Genomic DNA, 23,016 nt, shown 5'->3' with positions numbered 1-23,016 from the left:
AATCATCAAACATACCAAATTGCAACCCTCTAACCTCTGTAGTTTTTATCTTATTTAAGGTTAAAGTTAGCCATAATCGTGCTTCTGGCAACGATATAGGCTAAGCCACCACCGGGCCATGGCTAAAGTTTCATGGGCCGCGGCTCGTACAGCATTACACCGGGACCACCGAAAGATAGATCTATTTTCGGTGGCCTTGATTATACGCTGTACAGAAAACTCGATTGCGCCGAAGAAACTTAGGTGCATTTTTTACTTGTTTTATTTTACCAAGAGGCCAAAAGATCTTTCTTTTCTTATTTGGTTAAATCTCGCCTTTACTGCTTTCTTTTTTCTTGTCTTTTCATTCAGGTCTGGACTAGAAAAGGACGTAAGGGTCTTCATCTTGTTGGAGCCTACTCTTGGATGAAATCTGTTGGATAATTTTTTATCATATGGATACTTTTTCTAACACTTTTATCTGTTAATATTCATATTCTCAAATGATTGCAGTATATTTTTCTTCATCCGTTGACCTCGGTTTTATCGTATTGGCTTTCATTTTAGGGACATTTTCTTAGAAATTGAATATTTTCACTTTTTCGTTTTTATCATTATTATGGTATTTTTTATCATTATTATGTATTTGCTTTATTCTGGATATTATTATTTTTATAATTGTTATTATTGTTGTTTCTTTTGTGGAGATTTACTTAGAAATTGTATTGTATTTCCACTTTTATATTATTTTCATTATTAAGGTTTTTTCTCTTGAAATTATATTATTATAATTATTATTATTGTTGTTCTTCTTCAGAGTGTAAATATACTCAAAATAACCTTAAGATGACAATTAACTAACTAAGCTTCATTAAAATAGAATATACTTACGTGAAAAATTAAAATACAAACGAAATGAAATGATTTAAACCAAATTAACAACCATGAATTTAATCACGTTAATAATACTATTGTACTGGCGGTAATATTTTTATAAATATTAACCTAGTGAATAATAATAATAATAATAATAATAATAATAATAATAATAATAATAATTTTTAGCTTCATCAAGTTAAAAATTTAAATTAACAGCCATGAATTTAATTATGTTAATAATAGCTTTTATACTGATATTAATATTTTATATAAATATTAACCTAGTGAATAATAATAATAATAATAATAATAATAATAATAATAATAATAATAATAATAATAATAATAATAATATTTTTATCTTCATCAAATTAATAATAATTCACATTAACAACCATGAATTTAATCGTGTTAATAGTAGCTGTTGTACTGATAATGATATTTTGTATAAATATTAACCTAGTGAATAATAATAATAATAATAATAACAATAAGATAATAATAATAATAACAATAATAATAATAATAACTTTCAGCTTCACCTAGTTAAAAATAACAATTCACTCACAAGGGTATCAATTATCATCAACGAGCACAAAGTACTCTGTTGATAACTGGTGCTAACTTCCACACCAACAATTCGCTCGATTTTAAATGTACCTCGGCCTGCAGTTAGTCGCACGCATTGCACCAACTTCGGAGGAACCCCCAGCAGGGGAGTTGCTTTTTGGGGAAAGCGAGGTGAAAAAGTCTACGGACTTTACCTCCGCGTTTAACTTACTCGCTGACCAGGAGTTTATTTATTATTATTATTATTATTATTATTATTATTATTATTATTATTATTGATGATAGTAATTTTGAACAGTGACAACTCCGGCCTTGAATTTATAGTGTAGATGTTTTTCTGAAGTTATGTTGACGTATGGTGTCACATACTCTGAATAATAATAATAATAATAATGATAATAATAATAATAATAATGAATAACTAAATAAATAAAAAATAATAACAATAACATTAGTTTCGTGAGGCGTAGACAGCTACTATTAATATTATTATTATTATTATTGTTATTATTATTATTATTATTATTATTATTATTATTATTATTATTATTGACAGCAGTAGCTGTACTACTGATATTGTTTTAGAACAGTGTAAATATAGGCCTCAATTATAGCATAATTAGAGTGATTTTTTAATATGTGTATGTTAGAGAGAGAGAGAGAGAGAGAGAGAGAGAGAGAGAGAGAGAGAGAGAGAGAGAGAGAGAGAGATGGTATATAATTCAAGGTGAATCGATTCTATTGATAAAAATTAATAAATCAGTAAACAGATAGCATATGATATAACGTGTGTGCAAGGTGGAATCATTTTGGTCTTTTACATTTTGCATTTGGTCTTTTACATATAAATTCGCTTGTAAACATTAGAGCGACAACAGAATAAAATCGAGCAACGAAGAACGTTAACAATATTTTCTTTCTGCTTCATTCCAGATTGAGTACAGGTGGACTATCAGAGACCAGAAGAACAGTGTAGCAACCGCGGAAGATTAGACGAATGAATCAGGGAGAAGACTCAGCGACAAGAGGAAGAAGAAGAAGAAGAAGAAGCGGGTGTATGGTCGTTGCAGACCTGCTGGTAGTGTTCGCTGGCTTTGCAACCCCTGTTTCGTTCTTGCGATGAATCAGCCTCTGTTTTGATTTCGCCTGGGGAAAGATTATAGAGACCAGTCGATGCTGTAGCTCTGTAGACCATCTAGACATTCTCCAGCTATCTCCAGGATGAGATACGAATGCAGATAACCGATCTGTGAAGAGATAAGCAGCCATTTCTTTCCGCACCCTTAAATATTGACCTGGACGTTTCTGGGTGCTTAGCGGGGTTCGCCCGAAGAAAAATGCCACTCGCGGTTGCTAGGCTTAGTTATAACCAATGCCCCCGCGTGAAGACTATACAACAGGTTGCTTAGGAAATTGCTCGAAACCGCTGTGAAATGGCAGGGCTCGTTTCGGCTCTATGTCCGAAGCTGCTTCTCTCTAGTTCAAACGCCGGAAGAGCCCCCTCACGCAGCCAGGCTCTGTTTCAAACCGAGATGCCCTGTTTGGCTCTAAGTCGCCGCGACTAGAGCTAAAAAGTGGGCGTTGCCGCTGAAGAGTATTTATAAAAATAACACGCATCTTTTTCAAAGCACTTCTCACCTCTCACTCGTAACATAGATAAAACAAAAAAATAAAAATAAAAAAAGAGATTTAAAAGGTTTATATATTTTGCAACGTTTGTAACGTAACAAATAATACTACTTTAGCCATAACTTAAGAAGATAAATAAAAAAAAAACGCTCGCTCTCTCTCAACATGACGGAAAAGGGAGTGACGATCGAGAGGTCGCCCTCGGGGCTGGGCATGGGCATGTTCACCCCGCACTTGGGCGGCGGCGGGAGCAACTGGGACCAACAGCAGAATGCGATCATCACGAAGATCACGCCCACGAACGCCCCGGCCGCCCGCATCAACACCGACAATCAGGAGAAGGAGAGGAGGAGGAAAAAGAGCGGCGACAAGAATAACGTGGTGAGTGGAGAAACGTTGGAAGATGATTCTAGTGACGTTTGCAAACGTTTCAGAAAATGTTTCTTTTCTTATCCCCGCAGGGGCAGTGCTATCAGTGCATCTCATGCGGTGCACTGTAGGCATTACTTAAGGGTCTTTGCAGCGTCCCTTCGGCCCCTAGCTGCAACTGCTTTCATTCCTTTTACTGTACCTCCGTTCATATTCTCTTTCTTCCGTCGTACTGTCCACCTTCTCCTAACGGTTGATTCGTAGTGCTACTGCTTTGAGGTTTTCCTCCTGTTACACCTTTCAAAGCTTTTACTGTCAATTTCCGTTTCACCGCTGAATGGCTAAATCTATGCCTAAATATATAAATCGTAAGCATTATGATATTGCTTCCGTTCATTTCCTGAGAAGTTATACAGTTTTCATATGTTTTCATGAATTAAATTTTTTTAATGAAAATTTTAAAAGTAATATCCTTTAGAATTATGAAACTGTTTTCAATTTCACTCCACTTGTGATGGAGTATTGATTGTCCAGGTATAAAACCAGCATTACGAAATTGTTTAATTTAATTTTTTTATGAAAATTTTTAAAGTAATATCCTTTAGAATTTTAAAACGGTTTTCAATTTCACTCCACTTAAAGCAGCATTATGAAATTGTTTAATTTAATTTTTTTAACTATAAGATATTCATTCGTCTTTCATTCATTAATATTGTTATGAAACCTCTCCTTAAAGACATCATCATAAACTACACAGAGTAATGTCAGAATACTTGGCTATTTTGAAGCCTCAGGCTACTATGAATGATTTATAATTACTGTATATTCATACGTATAAGTTTGTATTTTTTCATCTGTTATTTATTGTATTTTTCTTTTCGCTGTCTCTTTTTACAAATGAGCATTTGAAGCTCGTGGTGTTTCTACTTTCATTCCAGTGAATGTTTTTGTGCATTTTGATTGATGACAGTAATAATGGTATATGGAGAACAATGACATTCTCTAACTCATGCAGAAAACAATAAGACCTTTCTTGTGTAGACATATGAAGATTGGTGTTTTTTGTCTCTGATAATAATAATAATAATAATAATAATAATAATAATAATAATAATAATAATAATAATAATAATCTTTTTAACTGGATCCATACGGATATTTATACATTTAAATAGCAATAAACTGTCACAATAATCATCAATCACTTTGCTTATTCATTTCCTTCGACACGAAGCTGTGCCTACCCATTTCCTTCGGCGTGAGGAACATGTCCCTCTCACTTCCGACCTCTTCCAGGGGCGTAGCTGCGTCTGCGGAGGCTGGATCCGGGCTGGGCAGCTGGAACACGACTTGGCCGAGCTGAAGGCTACCCACAATACCCTCCTGGCCGGGCTGCATGTACAAATCGAATCCCTCAAGCAGAAAAATAGAGGTAAGGGCACCTGCCTTCCGTTGCCTTTGTGAGAGGTACTTGACATACCCCTGGGGATGTCTTGCGGTTGGGACTTCGGAAGTTCAAGCGAATACAGAACTCCTTGTATTTTAATAGTACAATTTTCCTTGAATTTTGGTAATACAATTCTACTTGTGTTTTGATAATGCAATTCTCCATGTGTATTGGTAATTTACTTCCATTTTTTTTATTTATTTATTTATTTTTTACTTTATGAATAAGTGTTCTCTACTTTCTGTATTTCCCATTACCTTATGTTACTTTCTAATGAACACCGTATTCTTTGGAAGCTTGAATTTCAAGTCAGTGGTCCCTGTGGGCTTGTTCCAAATAGATACGGTTCATCTTCTGAATAATATATTATATATATATATATATATATATATATATATATATATATATATATATATATATATATATATAGATATATATATATATATATATATATATATATATATATATATATATATATATATATATATAATGTGCTATATGTCTGCATAATTAAAGTACATTGGTCCAAACTCGGTGCAGTACGCAACGTCCTTTGGATCGGACCTTGCCGTCTCGACTCACTCATGAATTATTGCCATACACACAACAACTCGCATACAAAAAGCACATACAGATTTTTGTATGTGTGCGTGGGAACTAAAAAACGGTTGCAGGTAAGGTTTATAGACGAATATACATTGCACGTTGCATGCAAATGAACAGCGGATTATGGAAATGAATAACGGAATATGATGTATGATTATACATTTTATATAATTTGTTGTTTAATGACAAAAATTGATTTTACTGACATAAACATACAACCTTCGATTCCTAATGCATTCTGCCGCATGGCTTCGAGATCCATCAAAAACTAAGCTTTCGATTATCGCATATTTTAGTCATTTTGATGTAGGGCATCTAAAAATCACTTGAAATTATTGATTTCATTACACATAAACCCCTGCCGTCGCAAATGCCAAGGTCAGCAAAGTCAGGAGGTCTCTAAACTCAAGGGAATTCGTGAGCTCATTCGACCTTGTTCCCTGCATGTGTTACTAGTGCTTCCGTTCAATATTTGATCATTATTAATTAGTTAATGATAGGTCGCCACATATTCCGTTGAGAGCCATGTTCCATAACCGCGGCTGTTGAGTCTGATATTAAGAAATCGGAAGCACCGTTGACTTGTAGGTTACCAGGGCGCGATAATGAAGCCCTCAGACCTTTGGCTGCGTGCCTAGTTGGTTGAATTATGGTAATTTTTACTCGACATATATTTTACACTTATAGTTTAAGGTTTTTGTCAAAGCGATCAGTTTCATTAAGTCGGAAAAAGCAACAGGTTCTTATTATTATTATTATTATTATTATTATTATTATTATTATTATTATTATTATTATTATTATTATTATTATTATCCTTTATAGGATAAACGTTTCATTGTAAAATCTTGCACAGAAACATCTTATAAGAAATGAGGAAAACATAAAATGTGAGGACGAACGACACAGCCAAAGAAAATCGAATGAATCAAAGTAATATAAGCCATACTCCGATATCTGCAATCATCTCTTCAGAGAAAAATGTCCATTTTAAAACCTCAGGGCTAATAACTTTTCAAGAAAGAACAGTTACAAGTGTTTGTATGGAGTCATTTTTCATAAAAGAATCTCGCAGTTTACTTCTTAAGGAATGAAAACAAGTTTTATAATAAAATATATTAGATTTACTATACTCTTTATAGATGATTTTATTTTTTTGTATCTAGAAAAACGCACCGAACGTTTGGGAGCGTCGTAATCTGTATAAAAAAAATATATAATTCTTTTTAAACACTTTTATTGTACCGAGTCAAAGAAAGTATGAAAAAATCCGAAGAGTTATTCACTTCATACAAATCCTGAGATACTAGGAGAGGTCACTATAGGGTCACTAGAGGTCACGGCTGACCTACTGATCATGTAAGGTTGCATTGTCACGGGGATTGAGTAAACATGCGAAATATCAAGTCCATCGGACGAAGGGAACAGGTAAAAAACTGAGTTACACAAACAAACATGAAAAAGCAAGCTAAATAAAAGCGTATAAAAAGAATAAACACATCTAAAGCTTAATGTCTCCCTCGCAGCAGATTCTTGCACGCTTATATCACCTTTATTGCCCGGAAGAACAAGCCGCAAGCATGAAAGCCTGCCTCGGTTGGTTGTGAGTCCAGAGGGCCACACCAGACTCGTTATTATCAAGGGTAGCTGACTGATTTAGATGCAGTGGGCCTTATGCCAGCAAGGATTTGAATGGTTAGTATTGGATGGTGATATGGACTTCATGCAGCCCACTGTAGGTATTACTTAAGGTTCTTTGCAGCTTGCCTTCGGCCCCTAGCTGCAACCCCTTTCCATTCCTTTACTGTACCTCCGTTCATATTCTTTTCTTCCGTCTTCCTTTCCACCCTCACAGTGGAACTGCTTTGAGGTTTTCCTCCTGCTACGCCTTTCAAACATTTTTTCCTGTCAGTTTCCGTTTCAGCGCTGAATGACCTTATAGGTCCCAGCTCTTGCTGAGCCTGCGGCCTTCTTTACTCTATCACCCGGCCTCTCACAACCAAACAGGGACGAAGGATGTCAATAATCCTACGACGATGGCAATCCTTCCTGAAGGAAAGGTGCCACAGTACCCTGAATGAGGTCCTGAAACGTTGAGAAATACGAGTCCCTTTTTCATTCGTCCGTCTCCCTCCAGGTGGCGACACCGCGGCAGCCACGGCTAACGACATCACGCGAGGCGACCATTTATAAACGTGGTCCCGGTCGGATCGACCCGTTCAACTTCCCTTACAAAGGGCAGAAGTCGCTGTTTGACGGCCACCTTAGACCTTCTCTCGGTGGTGGAAGGAAGGTGATGGGACTCTCGTCGTATATTTCGAGGCCCCCGTAGGCGGGCAGTGCCGTCAGTGCACCTCGCGCAGTGCACTGTAGGTATTACTTAGGGTTCTTTGCGGCGTGCCTTCCTTAGGCCCCTAGCTGCAACCTCTTTCGTTCCTTTGACTGTACCTCCGTTCATATTCTCTCTCTTCCATCTTACTTCCCATCCTCTCCTAACAGTTGATTCGTAGTGTAACTGCTTTGAGGTTTTCCTCCTGTTACACCTTTCAGACCTTTTTGATGTCAGTTTCCATTTCAGCGCGGAATGACCTCATAGGTCCCAGCGCTTGGCCTTTGGCTTAAATTCTATATTCAGTTCAGTTCAATTCAGTATATTTCGAGGGCGGCAGTAGAGGACACAAACGAGCTTTGAAGGACTTTTTTTTACCATTTTGTATGACCTGAGTTATCAAGTCTCGGTATATCATTTCATAACAGTTTGTCAAGGCGTGTAATAGCATTTCATGTCTTGGAGTTTATCATGTTATAGCATTTCATAATTATAGTTTATCATGCTGTGGCATTTCGTGACTTGGAGTTTGTCATGTTATAAAATTTCATGACTTCTGTTTTAACATGTTATATCATTTCATGGCTGGAGTTTATCATGTTATAGCATTTCATGACTTATAGCTCATCAAGTATGATATAGCATGTCATGACATGGTTTATCATGTTCAAGCTTTCTTGACAAATGGTTTATCAATTCATGTCATAGCAATTCATAACTTGTATGTTATCATGTTATAGCATTTAATGACTTAAAGTTGTTTTTTTAGAACATTTAATGACTTAGAGTTTATCATGTTAGAGCATTTAATGACTTGGATTTTATCATGTTAGAGCATTTTATGACTTAGATTTTATCATGTCAAAGCATTTAATGACTTAGAGTTTATCATGTTAGAGCATTTAATGACTTGGATTTTATCATGTCAAAGCATTTAATGACCTAGATTTTATCATTGTAGAGCATTTAATGACTTAGAGTTTATCATGCTAGAGAATTTGATGACTTAAGAGTTCATCATGTTAGAGCATTTAATGACAGAGTTTATCATGTAATAGCATTTAATGACTTAGAGTTTATCATGGTAGAGCATTTAATGACTTAGAGTTTATCATGCTAGAGAATTTAATGACTTAGAGTTCATCATGTTAGAGCATTTAATGACTCAGAGTTTATCATGTAATAATATTTCATGACCTAAAGTTTATCAAGTCACCATAGCATATCATAACTTATAATCGTAGTTTATCATGTTATAGCATTTCATGACCTATAGTTTAGCGAGTCATGTTATAGCATTACATGACATTTAGTAAAGTTATGTTGCGGTAAAATATTTGTATATATTTATTTATCAGTTTTAAAATACGGGTACCAGACATGTCGTAAAATGATCCTTCAACAGTTTTGAGAAAGGAACCGTATTTTGGGATAATATTCGTGAGTTTGGTTATTAGGATTGTCATGTTATATTTTTAAAAAATTGGATCCAAAACACTGTTTTTCAAATCTTTTATTCCACCCCGTAATAATATTCTCCTTGTATTTTAATAATTTAATCGCATTTTTATCTATTTATTTATCAGTTTGTTCATTTAGTTTTTCTTTTTTTTAATAAGTGATCTCTTCTGTTATTTCTTTCTAATGGACACCATATTCTTTGGAAGCTCGAATTTCAAGTCAATAGCCCCTGTGGTGGGCTTGTTCCATATGAATAGGGTTCGTGTTCTGATCAATAATAATAATAATAATAATAATAATAATAATAATAATAAGAAGAAGAAGAAGAAGAAGAAGAAGAAGAAGAAGAAGAAGAAGAAGAAGAAAAATGAAATATTTCAAAAATGGGTTGCAAAGATCCTTGACATATTTTCACAAGGTATTAGAATATCAGAAATCTTTTGCAGGCTGCACCTCGAAGCTGTTCTATATAAAGAACTAAAACACTGAAGTCTCTCAAACACTTTCCAGATCTCACCTTCCAACTGTTGATGGGTCCCTACGCAGGAGGCGTGAAGACCGACGTTCCTCTTAGTCCCGAGAGCGATGAAGCCACCTCACCGAAGGTAAGGGCGCGCCTCCTCAGGTGGGGAAAAGGTAATTAGCTATGAGAGCAGGCACGCTCAGGTGGGAAAGGTAATTTTGTTTTATTAGAGGAGATTGCTCAGGTGGGGAAAGTAATTAGCTGTGGGAACAGATGCGCGCAGGTGGGAAAAAGGTAATTAGCTATGAGAACAGGCACTCTCCGGTGGGAAAGGTAATACTTTTATTAGGGGAGATTGCTCAGGTGGGAAAAATAATTAGCTATGAGAACAGATGCGCGCAGGTGGAAGAGGAAATTGTGTATTAGGACAGATCTGCTCAGGTGGGAAAAAGTAATTACTTATTATGGTAGGTCTCCTCAGGCGAGGAAAAGGGAATTAACTATGAGAACAGATGCGTGCAGGTGGAAATGGTAATTACATATTAGGACAGATCTGCTTAGTCGGAAAAGGTAATTAGTTTGGAGAGCATATTTCTCCAGGTGGTCAAAAGGTAATTATTTTAGGCAGGTCTCATCTGGAGTGAAAGGGTAGTTAGCTACCTGGGCAGACCCCCAACCCCCTCACGGGTGAGAAAAGTAACTAGTTATAAAGCAGACGACATCAAATGGAGAAAAGAGTAAATATTTGAAATGCTAGAAAGATCTCCTCAGTTGGGAAAAGGGGCAGTTAGATATAAGAACAACCCTGCACAGGTGATTAACGGTAACTAGTTACAAGGAGAGATAACATAGTTATAACGAGAGATAACTAATCATAAAGACAGATCTCCCGGGTGGAAAACTGTAGTAATTTATGAGAGAAGATCTACCCAGGTTGGAATGAGGTATTTAGTTATATGGAGAGGAAAAAAGTAATTAGTTATATGGGGGATGAAAAAGGTAATTAGTTATATTGACGGGAAAAGTGTAATTATTCATATGAGGAGGAAAAAGGTAATTAGTTATATGGAGAGGAAAAGATAATTAGTTATATTGAGAGAAAAATACAGTTATTTGTATGAAGAGGAGAAGTTAATTATTAATATGGAGACGGAAAAAGGTAACTAGTTATATGGAGAGGAAAAGGATAATTAGTTATATGGAGATGAAAAGGGTAATTAGTTATACGATGAGGAAAAGTTAATTAATTATATGGAGAGGACAAAGGTAATTAGTTATATATAGAGAAAAAGGGTAATTAGTTATATGATGAGGAAAAGTTAATTAACTATATGGAGAGGAAAAAGGTAATTAGTTATATGGAGAGGGGAAAAGGTAATTATTTACATGGAGAGGAAAAAAGTAATTAGTTATATGGAGAGGAAAAGTTACTTAGTCATATCGACAGAGAAAATGTAATTGGTTATATGGAGAGGCAAAAGTTAATTATGTACATGGAGAGGAAAAATTAATTAGTTATATTGAGATGAAAAAGGTATTTAGTTATATGGAGAGGAAAAGGTAATTAGTTATATTAGAAGAAAAAGTTAATTATTTGTAAGGAGAGGAAAAAGGTATTTGGTTACATAGAGAGGAAAAAAGTAATTAGCTATATGGAGAGGAAAAAGGTAATTAGTTATATGGAGAGGAAAAAGGTAAATAGTTATGCCGACTGACCTCAGATGGGAAAAGGCATAATTAGTCATCTTTTTGTTTTAAAGGTCTGTCCACCTACTCAGGTATAAAGGTCATCAGTTATTTTATAGATCCCACGTAGAAAACAGATATAAAGTTCGTTGGTTATCTTTTAGATCTTTTTTTAGATCTTTGCACCTAACAGATATATAGTTTATTAGTTACCTTACAATTGTATATACAATCCGCACGTGTGCAATGACCAGATGTATAAATTATTAGTTACTTCACAATTCTGTATACAATCTTCACACATGCAGTGACCAGATATACAGCTTATTAGTTACTTAACAATTCTGTATACAATACCCACATATGCAATGACCAGATGTCTAGCTTATTAGTTTCTTTACAATTTGTATACAATCCTCACACGTGCAGTGACCAGATATATAGCTTATTAGTTACTTTACAGTTGTGTATACAATCCTCACACGTGCAATGACCAGATATAAAGCTTATTAGTTACTTTACAATTCTTTATATAATCTTCAACATTGTACAATGACCAGATATATAGCTCATTAGTCACTTTACAATTCTGTATACAATCGCCACACGTGAATTGACCAGATATATAGGTTATTAGTTATTTTACAATTCTGTATACAATCTTCACACATACAATGACCAGATATAAAGCTTATCAGTTACTTTACAATTCTGTATACAATCCCCACCCGTGCAATGATCAGATATATAGCTTATTAGTTACTTTACAATTCTGTATACAATCTTCACATATGCAGTGACCAGATATATAGCTTATTAGTTACTTTACAATTCTTTATACAATCCTCACACGTGCAGTGACCAGATATATAGCTCATTAGTTAGTTTACAATTCTGTATACAATCTTCACACATGCAATGACTAGATATTTAGCTTATTAGTTTCTTTACAAATCTGTATACAATCTTCACACGTGTAATGATCAGATATATAGCTTATTAGTTACTTTGCAATATTGTATACAATCCTCACACATGCAGTGACCAGATATATAGCTCATTAGTTAGTTTACAATTCTGTGTACAATCTTCACACATGCAATGACTAGATATTTAGCTTATTAGTTACTTAACAATTCTGTATACAATCTTCACGCATACAATGACCAGATTTTTAGCTTATTATTTACTTTACAATTCTGTATACAATCTTCCCACATGCAGTGACCAGATATTTAGCTTATTAGTTACTTTACAATTCTGTATACAATCTTCCCACATGCAGTGACCAGATATTTAGCTTATTAGTTACTTTACAATTCTGTATACAATCTTCCCACATGCAGTGACCAGATATTTAGCTTATTAGTTACTTTACAATTCTGTATACAATCTTCCCACATGCAGTGACCAGATATTTAGCTTATTAGTTACTTAACAATTCTGTATACAATCTTCACACACAATGACCAGATATTTAGCGTATTAGTTACTTAACAATTCTGTATACAATCTTCACACATACAATGACCAGATATTTAGCTTATTAGTTACTTAACAATTCTGTATACAATCTTCCCACATGCAGTGACCAGATATTTAGCTTATCATTTACTTTACAATTCTGTATACAATCTTCACACGGGCAGTGACCAGATATATAGCTTATTATTTACTTTACAATTCTGTATACAATCTTCACACATGCAATGACCAGATGTATAGCTTATTAGTTACTTTACAATTCTGTATACAATCTTCACACATGCAATGACCAGATATATAGCTTATTAGTTACTTTACAATTCTGTAGACAATCTTCACACATGCAATGACCAGATATATAGCTTATTAGTTACTTTACCATTCTGTACACAATCTTCACACATGCAATGACCAGATATATAGCTTATTAGTTACTTTACCATTCTGTACACAATCTTCACACATGCAATGACCAGAATAGCTTATTAGTTACTTTCAATTTGTATACAACACATGCAGTGACCAGATGTATAGCTTATTAGTTACTTTACAATTCTGTACACAATCTTCACACATGCAATGACCAGATATATAGCTTATTAGTTACTTTACAATTCTGTACACTTTACAATCCTACAACACATGCAGTGACCAGATGTATAGCTTATTAGTTACTTTACAATTCTGTACACAATCCTCACACATACAAGTGACCAGATGTATAGCTTATTAGTTACTGTACAATTCTGTACACAATCTTCACACATGCAATGACCAGATATATAGCTTATTAGTTACTGTACAATTCTGTACACAATCCTCACACATGCAGTGACCAGATGTATAGCTTATTAGTTACTTTACAATTCTGTACACAATCCTCACACATGGAGTGACCAGATGTATAGCTTATTAGTTACTGTACAATTCTGTACACAATCCTCACACATGGAGTGACCAGATGTATAGCTTATTAGTTACTTTACAATTCTGTACACAATCTTCACACATGCAATGACCAGATATATAGCTTATTAGTTACTTTACAATTCTGTACACAATCCTCACACATGCAGTGACCAGATGTATAGCTTATTAGTTACTTTACAATTCTGTATACAATCTTCACACATGCAATGACCAGATACATAGCTTATTAGTTACTTTACAATTCTGTACACAGTCCTCACACGCGCGATGCCCTCTTGCAGAACGATGTGCCAAGCAAAGTCGTGGACAGCAACAAGGCCCAAAAGGAAGCCACTTCGTCTACCTCGTTGTCCTCCACTTCGCCGGTGACTTCCAACAACAACAGCAACAACATCGCCGCTGCCAAAGAGAAGGAGGAACCGAAGTCCGAGAAACTGAGCGAAGAAACTCTGACCAACGGAGATGTCACCGTTGTCAGGTCAGTGGAAGTTCTCTCTCTTACAGTCAGGGTCCGTAGGGGTGGGACGGTGCACTGTAGGCGTTAATGAAGGGTTTTTGCAGTGTCCTTTCGGTCCCTAGCTGCAATCTCTCCCCTTTCTTTTACTGTACCTCCGTTCACATTCTCTTTCTTCCATCTGACTTTCCACCCTCTCTAACGGCTGTTTCATAGTGCTACTGTGAGGTTTTCCTTCTGTTACAACTTTCAAACCTTCTGACTGTCAGTTTCCCCTTTCAGCGCTGAATGATCTCATAGGTCCCAGCTCTTGGCTTTTGGCCTAAATTCTGTATTCCATTCTATTATCTTACAGTCAGGGGGTCTTGAGTTAGTGTACTTGAATAGGTTTGCAGGAGGTGGCTGATTTTATGAAATTTAGGCTGTCAGCAAGCCCTGAGGGCACTTACGGCCATTCAGCACTTAAGACTGAAAGAAAGGGAGTTGGAGAGGTTGAACAGCAAGATGAAGAGTTCTGGAAATGAAATGAAATGAAGTACAAGGGTCTGAAGGTGGAGTTGGGAGAAAAGACCAAAGTTGCAATAAGATGTAATAATCAGGTTGGACTGTAAGACTGGAGGAAGAGGGGATGGAGGTAAAGTAAAAGTCTAAACAGTGGGTGCAATTAGGGGCCCAAGGGAAGCTGCAAACACCCTTTAGTAGGATGTCTACGGTGTACCATGAGAGGTGTACTGACGGCATTACTCCCTTGGGTGTTTAATATTTAGGAGGTACAAGAGTTAGGACGAGGTAAAGGTCAGTGGCAGATTGTATGAAGGGTCGAAGAGGCGCTGCTGAGTCGTCTCTGCTATCCACAAGAAATTCATATTTCTTCTGCGGTTAAATGATGAAAGTGGCAAGGACTTCTTTTTCGCTTTTCTTAGGAACCTTTTTCTTTCTATCATTGTAAGTGGCTGTGCACATGGCGTCTTACCGTCAAAATGGTCATATCCCAGGACAAGATTGCTTCCTGAAATTGTCAAGCGTATGCTGTTTGTCTTCCAGTTATGAGTAATTATATTGCCTTTTTGCCAGTAAAGGGAGAAATAACTTTCCAAAGCGAATGTCCTAAAGCCTCTCATTATTGGTTAAAGTTGTATCTGTAGTATCAGATAAGTTATCCACGAATAACTTATTGTCAGTGTTTTGATGTAAAGAGCATAGTTTGAGTGAGGTCTCAGTACACTGACAATGACAGTTAAGAGCATCTGGTTATTTTGGTCCGAATGTTATTGCAAATAATAATATCAGCACAACAGAAGAGAGAGGAAAAAACTTATTTCACGTTTTGTCCCATAAAGGGAAAAGCTGACGTTAAATCCATAATGATAATGATGAAGTTTGACACAGAATACTTAGATTCATCTCAGGTAGAGGGTAGTCTTCTTGATGGTTAACATTTCTAGCAGTGTTCTTGCAAGGTTCAGTATTCATGAGAGTCTTTGTTAACAATCATTTTTCAGTACAACACGTATGCTCTGAATTCGGGAATTTGTACTTTCAAATGGGATAATAGGGTTCCTCATGATACAGACTGCAAAGTCTTGGGATGGCCTGAGTTGGATCAAGTATGTCTATATGAGCATTCCACTTTCACCAATAGTCTCAACAACGAATCTCAAGAAAATGGAACTAAACTTTCGGTTAGATCATAATATGCCATTGAGAGATGGCTTTTAAATCCTAGTCTTTTTAATTCTAAAGAGATTGTCATAGGCTTTTTTAAAAGTGTTTCAGTTTCAACCAATAGCGGATAAGTAACCCCAAGAGGTTTTATGAAAAAATTCACTAGAAGAAGGCGTGATTTTATTAATTTCTTAGTCATTATGTATCTCCAAAGATTTGTTGTATTACAACCACTCTAACAGTACAAAGAATTGTTGTATTCCAACTATAACAGTAATACAGGATTTTTATTGTTGCTGTATAAACAATGATACAAAGATTTCATTATCAATTCTGTAGTAGATATTGCTGTTCATGAGATAATATCTTTTAGAATACTGGTCACAAGAATAAATCATATTACCCTTCGTTTCCCATACATCCTCCTTGACAGCTTAGATCCTTTCAGGCGCAAGCTGCGTGGCAGATCCGGGCGCGGTGACCCCCGCCTGGTTCGTTCCCTGGATCTGGAACTCCTGGAAGAGGAAGCCCACCACACACGGATACTTTTGGAAGAGGAGCGGGCTAAAAATAAGTACTTGACCACTCTCGTGGAAGACCTCAAAAGGTAAGTGAATGGAGAGGTGCCGGACGCTGCAGGTGTCACTTTTGTTTAATATAGGAAGATAGGAAGGATTGTTTTAAATTGGTGTTCGAGTATTCACGAAATGTTTGTGGTGTTTTCATTGTAAGGGATGGAAACAAGCCACGCCCACCCTGGTTGACAGGGATGCCAAATGTCCTCAGCCAAAACTAATTGTAACTTGCCTATTGATGCTTTGGCAACTTTGCTGTTTATGTGGGCGTGGCCTGTTTCTTAACCTAGACTGAAAGCACCTGAAACGCTTGAGGAAGAGCATATGGAAATTTGTTTTCTTAAACCTCACTTAGCCCGTTATCAGAAAAATACGTACGTTTACAACCAGTACTCACATTCAATTATTTTCTTATGAATGTTTATTTGTTGAAGTTTTTGTTAATTTTTTTTCATTTTGTTCATAGCTAACTGCTGACTGTATTGATCTTCGACGAAAAATCCCAATTATGGTATTCTTAGATATATAACGGCAAAAAATGCAACAGTTAAAATTATTTAAAAACTGAAGTTTCGAGGTTTTAGTTTTTACATAAAGTACGGAAATAATCTGTGAAAAAATGCAGACATTACCATTAATGGTTCATTCATTAACCTCTCAGTTCAACCACAAAAGAAATGCCAAACCTGGAGATGTGAAAAACAATGTTACCACCATTCCTTTTGAAAAGTTTAATGCCTAAATTTCGCCAGCAAAAAATTTTTGCGGGCGTTGAAGAATTATCTGTTAACAGAAATTACTACAGAATAATCTCCAAAATTTGTTATTGTTATTGTTAAGATATTACTCTAGGGGTCCTGGCTGTTAAGTTATAATTAGGGTCAAGACCAAATGAAAGCTAATGTACTGACTTAGGGAAACCTTATACTATATTCCTGAATGTGAACGACAAAGACGTCTTCGCCAAATCGAATGACAGATTGTGTATTGTTTGTGCAAAAAACGATCGCAGATGTAGAACAGTCTATAGAAAACAGTCAGTTAAGAGTTAATAAATCACAGGAAACGAGGGTAGTAACCTTTGAAGGTAAAATGAAGGCCATCTTTTTTTCCCATGAAATTTAACTTGTAATGGTTTATTGAAACGAATGGTATAGCAGTCGTGGGCTAGTTTTCAAATACCACTTATTGCCAGACGGTATAGATACGTGTGGATTTATACCAAAGTATTATTAAGAGTTACTTCAAGAGATTACTGAAATATTTAGTTATTTGGAGTTTCAGTTAATAAGGAGCAGTTTCTCGTGAAGTTTTAATTTTGACTTGATACATCAGATGTTTCTTATTTATATAATGATACAAGACCAAATTTACTTTTTTCTCATTTGGGTGAATTAATTGCACAGCTCGAAAAGGCTGACATCTAAAGCCAGTCTCTAACAGAAAGAAAATTTCATTTTTATGCTTAACTATTGTTGTGGGTTAGATATTTCGTATGTTTAATTGCCTTTTTTTTACCCTTGTATCATTTTTGAATTAGACAAATCACTGACCTTGGTTTTGGGATTATTTAGTTTAATGTAGGAACTGTTAGCTTTTCCGTGGAGACTAGGTTATATAAGGACTACAGGACTAGAATTTAAGACTGTTGGGTTTAATGTGGGGACTTAGGTTTTCAATGGAGATTGTTATATTTTTTGTGGGGCTATCAGACTGAACGAGAGAAATGGAGCTTTATATCAGAACTATTCCTTGTACGAGCATTGGTAGTTGGAACTACTTTAGCAACAATAATTTAATATGATGAAGATTAGATCTAGTACAGAAGTTGTCAGTCTTAGTATGAAGACCGGGATCTTTAGAAAGACCACTGGTCCTTATGTAGAATTGAATTTAATTCTGAAATTGTTGGATCAATGGGGTGGAATAAGACTGAATCTGAGGACTTGAATTGTAGATGAAGTCCAAAGGACTTGATGTTTAAGATGTCAGATTTGATATGAGGACTTGAATTCTTCACGGAGACTGTTGGCTTTGATGTATGGGCTAGAATTTATTACAGGAACTAGGATTTAAAGTGGGAGCTAGATTTTTTGTAGAAGCGTAGATATAATGATGTGTCTAGAATTTACTTTGGAGACTTAGATTGAATATGGGGCTAGAATTCACTATAGATTTAATGTGCTGCCTAAAATTTAGATGTAAGGGCTAGAATTTATCACTGAGACTTAGATTTAATGTGGGCTGGAGTTTATAATGGAGACTGTGAGCTTTAATGTGGGTTTACTGGATTTAATGTGAAGATTAGCATGTCACACCTGAACTATCATACTTGAAGTTTTGAATTTAATGTGGGCTCATGAATGTAATGTAGGAACTTTGGTTTATTATTGAGAATACTGGAATTTATGCTAGAGTTATATTTAATGTGGAGTGGCAAGATTTGCTGAGAGGACTGGAATTAGATATGAGGCCTAGTGGACTTCTTGGTGGGCTGTTAGAATTTTTAGGTTAGTAGGGGACTTTTAATTTTTTATTTATTTATTTTTTTTATAATTATTGGTGGCAGGTGGATTAAATGTACGACCTGTTGAATTTAAAGGCATTACCACGGAGTATGTAAATTCAGAAGTATAATGTGAAATGTATTAAATTTAAGTGCAGATTGCTTAGCTGAATTGAAGGAACCCATTCTAGATTCAGTAGGGAAGCTCTTGCATTTGATGTAATGGCCATTATATTCAGTAGAGGGTCAGTTTATTTTAACGTGGAAATGGAACCATTAAATCTCATGTGTGGACTAATGTAACGCAGAAACCTTTGAGTTTAGAGGGACGATTGTTGCCAGAAATTCACTCACTTTTGAAACTCATTCATGAAGATGCACTGATTTGTTAATGCGGAAAGAAATCTTCACCCAAGGAGAGTAGAGGAAACTAACCCCAGATTCTTCCCAGTGGTTTGAAGGGGGTGGAGGAGGAGGAGGAGGAGGAGGAGGAGGAGAACATGGAGGAAGAGCGAGAGGATTTCGAGGGGGAAGAGCACGAGGTAGAGGAAGAGGAGAAAGGCGAGGCCCTGAGACCCTCCTATGAGCGCTCTGAGAGTTCCAGCCAGACTTTCCAAGACCACGATGCCCATTTCGCTCCTTCGTCTCCCTCTCCTCCTTCCCTCCCTCCTCCTTCCCACCCTCCCCTCCACCCCCACCCCTGACGCCCCGCCGGGGACGCAGTAGTCACCCTCCTGCGGCGCCTTTCCCCTCCGAGTCTTCTTCTCCAGTGCGCTCGACCTCTGTGGCCAGCCAGATTGCGGCGGGAGTCCCGCCCTCGCCCTCAAGACAGTCCCCGAAGCGAAGAGCCACCCTGCAGGAGAGCCCGGGGAAGCCTCGTCGGGAGGCTGTGTATGTGTAGGAGCTCTTGCTTTTCATTGCTTGTACAGTATAGCCTTGTATTTCAGTGCCTTTCTCTGACAATGTCAAAACCAGGACACAGAAACTACCAAAGACCGCATATAGACAGACACAGCCAGCGCGCTGATCCTCCTCTGGCTGTGGGGAACAAAGTACAAGAGTCACATTTCATGTTCAGGAATGAAACACCAACTGCTTCAACATCTTCATCATCAGTTTATATAATCTCACGGAATGCTACTGCTACTGCTCCTGCTCCTGCTGCTGCTGCTGCTGCTGCTACTAGCTACTATTCGCTAAACCCTGCTTCGGTTGCTGAATTCTACCATGCAAGAATTTACTGTATTGTCAACTTCAGTTTCCTGCTTCATACTAACAGTGGCTTTATTAGACAGAAAAGTGACTGATATTATAATAATTAAAAAAAAAAAAAACATTGAAAGGATGAGAAACCACACACCAAAAACTTTTGCATTGAACGAGAGCTTGTATGTACTATACTGTCCTTGGCTTTCCTCCTTTGTGCCTGAAAATTCAGTTTTAGTTTCTTAGAGTCTCTTAGAAAGTGTGTCACTTGGAACTTGGCTTGTCATCCTAGAAAGAAAAAATAAGGATTCCTTTTAGGTTACGTGCTTACAAGGTAGCTCCTCCTCATTATTATTATTGTTATCATTATTATTATTATTAGTAAAATGGGCCAGGCAACCAAAGTTCTGTAGATGTTTAGAATAGTACTGATCTGAAATGACTTATGCTGACATTGCATTCCTATTTTTCATTTCTCACCCTTTCCATGTTCCGCTAGTGACAGTGAGTAGTGATCTGGTAAAGGGCTAGCAAGAAAGAGTCTTGATAGTCTCCCCCCCCCACCTATCAGTCTGTGCAAACTGAAGGAAGAGTGGGAAATATTCTCTTCCATTAGTTCCAGATGCTGTACTTGACTTGTCTTTCCAGCGGCACAAGTCGTGACTTCTCTCTCTGCCGAGGAATGAAGCTTCTGTGCTGTTTCTCTTAGACACTACTTCCTCCAAATATTAAAGACACTCTTGGACACAATGTCTCCTTTACTTCACCTCTTTTTCGAGAAACACTTTGTCTGCTAAGTATTGATACGTACATAACTCTATACTTATACTGGTTGTTTTAAGTTAAGACTTTGATTGACTCTTTCCTTCCAGGATACTGCTACTAATAAGTTATATACTTACCCTTGTTTCACTTTCAGAGTTGACATTTGTGTTTGTGTGTTCTTTTAATCAGTTCCAGATTCAGTTATTGGTTATTATAAATATTTTGGGGCACTTCTGATCAGTTTTCAAATTAATATTTTAGTTTGGTAGATGTTTTGAATACTTTGAGTTAGTTTCAGAATTAGCAGCTCATTTTGACAGGTGTTTTGAATACTTTTAGTTAGTTTCAGAATTAGCAGCTCATTTTGAAAAATGTTTTGAATACTTTTAGTTAGTTTCAGAATTAGCAGCTCATTTTGACAGGTTTTTCGAATACTTTTAGTTAGTTTCAGCATTAGCAGCTCATTTTGACAGGTGTTTTGAATACTTTTAATTAGTTTCAGAATTAGCAGTTCATTTTGATTGATGTTTTGAAGACTTATAACTGGGTTCAGATTTAGGACTTCTTTAATTAACACTTTTCTTTCATGTGTAATGGGATTCGTAATAATATAGGCGTGTATTTAAAAGTACAAAAGAATGGTTTTACTTCAAAATAATTTGCGGAGCGATAGATTAGAAAGCGACAAATCTAAACTGAAAATAGTGAAACTAAATATCATGGCAGATGTTATGCCAAATGTTATGAGTACTGATAACCATTATTTCTGAACTAGTTACTGGGGAGAATCAGATGGGACGATATTTTTGTTAAATCGGCCACTATCATTGCAATTCAGTGTTGCCATTGCAATAGGTATATTATTATTATTAATATTATTATTATTATTATTATTATTATTATTATTATTATTATTATTCATAAAAAATTCATAATAGCATGAGTCACTAAAATGGCGAAGAAATCCACAGTGGTGTAAATGTAAAAATATATTAGAAATATATATTATACAAAAATTTCGGGAACTTGAATTGACCAGGTTCTCGAAAGCTCTCGTTTTTTACATATATATTTCTGATATATTTTTACATTTACACCATTGTGGATTTATTCTCCATTATTATTATTATTATTATTATTATTATTATTATTATTATTATTATTATTATTATTATTATTATTATTGTTATTATTAATGCTGGTCACAGTAAACGTAGTAGTAATAGTAGTAGTAAAATTCTTATGAATGGAATTCACTTCATTCATCCTTGAGGGGTTTTCATCACATGCCAAAACAGGCCACGCCCCCTTGATAGCGTAGTTGGGAGACTGGACAAAGCACAGTAGTAAACTATATATACGTGTACAACAAAGCCTCAGGTACTTTTTTTAACTATAATTTAAAGTTATCTAATCTCCCTGAGGGCAAAAGCACCTTACGCTACATATGCTTGATGTTGTCACAGATATGTGTTGGACAAGTAGTTCATTTTGCATCACACACTCACACTAGAATATGGATGTGTTGGGTTCGTATTTCAGACCAAAAAAAAAAAAATGCTATGATTTTGGCCGGGAAGCAGTTATTATTATTATTATTATTATTATTATTATTATTATTATTATTATTATTATTATTATTATTATTATTGCAAAGCAAATTGAAATGTTGGAAAGGTATGATAACAGAATGTTAAGTTTCATGTCAGGAGAGCGGAGTGTTAGTTAGCTAGTTACTTAAGAGTACAAATAAATGGAGATGGTTTGAGCATGCGGTGAGATTGGGTGAGAAATAGCAATAAAAGTCATGTGAAAGGAGCATAGAGGGGGACATTCACTAGGCTGAAAATCAAGCAGAATACAAATGTAAAGAAAAATTAAGAAATTTTGATTATATTGAATAACCAGTGGGCTAGGGGGCAGTGTAGCTCGTTAGTACAACACTGAACTGGCATTGGCAAGGTCTGGGGTTCGAAACTTGCTGATGGCCAAACTTTACAGAAAGGTTAGAT

At 35.9% G+C, this 23,016-nt stretch overlaps 1 protein-coding gene across 2 annotated transcripts in view; it reads left to right on the top strand.

Moving 5' to 3' along the window:
• Nucleotides 1–23,016, top strand: part of LOC136842420 (uncharacterized) — a 48,651-nt gene that overhangs the window by 19,848 nt on the left and 5,787 nt on the right. For both annotated transcript variants that reach the window (XM_067109732.1, XM_067109731.1), the window contains exons 2-6: nt 2,362–3,438; nt 4,723–4,858; nt 9,780–9,874; nt 14,115–14,311; nt 16,401–16,559. In XM_067109732.1, the coding sequence (XP_066965833.1) occupies nt 3,223–3,438; nt 4,723–4,858; nt 9,780–9,874; nt 14,115–14,311; nt 16,401–16,559 (803 nt within the window). In that variant the 5' untranslated portion in view covers nt 2,362–3,222. The remainder of the gene's footprint in view (nt 1–2,361; nt 3,439–4,722; nt 4,859–9,779; nt 9,875–14,114; nt 14,312–16,400; nt 16,560–23,016) is intronic.

Source organism: Macrobrachium rosenbergii, chromosome 10, assembly GCF_040412425.1.
Source record: "Macrobrachium rosenbergii isolate ZJJX-2024 chromosome 10, ASM4041242v1, whole genome shotgun sequence".
Lineage (NCBI taxonomy): Eukaryota > Metazoa > Arthropoda > Malacostraca > Decapoda > Palaemonidae > Macrobrachium > Macrobrachium rosenbergii.
The sequence above is the reverse complement of the archived record's forward strand: the minus strand, read 5'-3'. Positions and strand labels throughout refer to the sequence as shown.